Source organism: Monopterus albus, unplaced genomic scaffold (genome assembly GCF_001952655.1).
Source record: "Monopterus albus unplaced genomic scaffold, M_albus_1.0 scaffold322.1, whole genome shotgun sequence".
NCBI lineage: Eukaryota > Metazoa > Chordata > Actinopteri > Synbranchiformes > Synbranchidae > Monopterus > Monopterus albus.
Window position 1 is genome coordinate 290,325 of NW_018128202.1, and position 1,650 is coordinate 291,974.

A 1,650-nucleotide genomic window follows, 5' to 3' on the forward strand; every position below is an offset into this window, starting at 1 on the left:
AAGGTGCAGCAGCAGCCTGGCCAAACTGGCTCAGTGTCAGCTCACAACTTAGGTAGGTCGTCGCTATAAAATCCTGTCTCAGACTGTCAAAGCAAATTTTGCAGAAGAGACATTTTGTATGAATCTCTCAGGACTGGAGACTATGTACTGTGTTTTGTACAGTGAAACAGACTGAAATTCTGGACATGCTTTAATCAAGATATCTGAAAATAGAGAGGCTATTTTTGTTTTGTCAATTTTCTGCTTAATAAGAACAGATGGATTTTATATTGGTGTTTGTGTGATGGTTGGAGTTAATACATCTCTTAAAGTACTTTGCGCCCTATTTGTCAAATGTACAGTGGAGGGCTGATGGACAAAAGGGAGACACCATGAGGGAGGATAATGTGCAGCATTACTGCAGACTCAAACTGGGGACATTGCAATTTTTCAGCATCTTAAGTAATGTAACATCTAAAACCTTTAGCGGGACCTTCAATTATTTATGACTGTAGCAGAGTTTACAGTACAGGGGTTTTTTCTAACTTAAAGTGCAACAATATAACTGGAGCAAGGTGTAGTAACACAGTTCCCTCCTAAATTAGGACCTGAAACAACACTGCTGTTTCAAGCGCCGAATTGTTTGGCAATTGGAGATCGTGACTGTAAATAGAGCATTTATGTTCATGAAGTTTACATTAAGGCAGAATTATCAATCAGGCAAAGTGGGCAACTACCCGAGGGACCCAGACCTTCAGGGGCTGCATAGTACTATATATATTAAGAGAGAGCCAGTTATTTATGCGAACTGAATTAGTGTAAATCTGTTTTTGAACATGCAGCACTAAATTACAATCAACTGAAATGATGAAGTTGCATTATTACTGGTTTTGAGAGTTTGTGGCAACACTGACAAGGTGCAAATTCCTTTTGCAAGCTGCAAGGAACTTGGTTAAATAAGCAGTCAAGAAAATAAAAACGAGGCATTGCTGTTGTTATGTTTATTAAATCACATTTTGATTTAAATGAACATAAAATCTTTGTTCACATTAGCAAGTTTTAGATGTTCATTTGTAATTTATAACCATGTTACAAACTGAAGGAATATATCCATCGCAGCTATGAATAAAACATTATTACTTTTTATTTGATGAATATCTACAAATAAAGCCAGGATCCTGTCTTCCTGTCCCCCCTCCTCTTCCTCACTTTGCCCTGCAGTGGATTGTGTTTGGGTGTCTCTCAAATCTTCATAATCGCACGTTGTCTATTAATCTAAATTAATTTCACACACACTGCTCTCTGACTCCTGCTTTTTAAACACATTTAGCAAACGCGCACACATACCCATATGCATAAACACCTACATGTAGCTACACACACACACACACACACACACACACACACATGCACGCTTACAGATTACACAGATAAATGGGTCCCACTCCCAGGCGGAAAATTGAACATTTGGATTTGCTGAATAAAAGCGTTACGTTCTGATAAAAAAAAAAGAGTGAAAAGAAAGAGAAAGGAAAATCAGATAATTAAAGTGCTAAATCAAGTGATGGGAAAAAGAGGGATATGCATTCATTATACTCCCCTCATCATCAGCGAAGGAGTAACGGCTGGAGGGGACCTTGATCCTCAGATTTTTTTCTTTCAATATTCTTT

The 1,650-nt window shown here is 37.9% G+C and overlaps 1 protein-coding gene and 1 long non-coding RNA gene across 2 annotated transcripts in view; one reads left to right on the forward strand and one right to left on the reverse strand.

Annotated features, from left to right (window-relative positions):
- Positions 1–1,650, forward strand: part of pax5 (paired box 5) — a 50,024-nt gene that overhangs the window by 17,213 nt on the left and 31,161 nt on the right. Inside the window, exon 4 of the mRNA XM_020624182.1 lies at positions 1–52. This exon is cut by the window's left edge and continues 14 nt beyond it. Coding sequence (XP_020479838.1) covers positions 1–52 — 52 coding nt within the window. The remainder of the gene's footprint in view (positions 53–1,650) is intronic.
- Positions 1–1,650, reverse strand: part of LOC109974145 (uncharacterized) — a 23,245-nt gene that overhangs the window by 1,066 nt on the left and 20,529 nt on the right. The window lies entirely within an intron of this gene.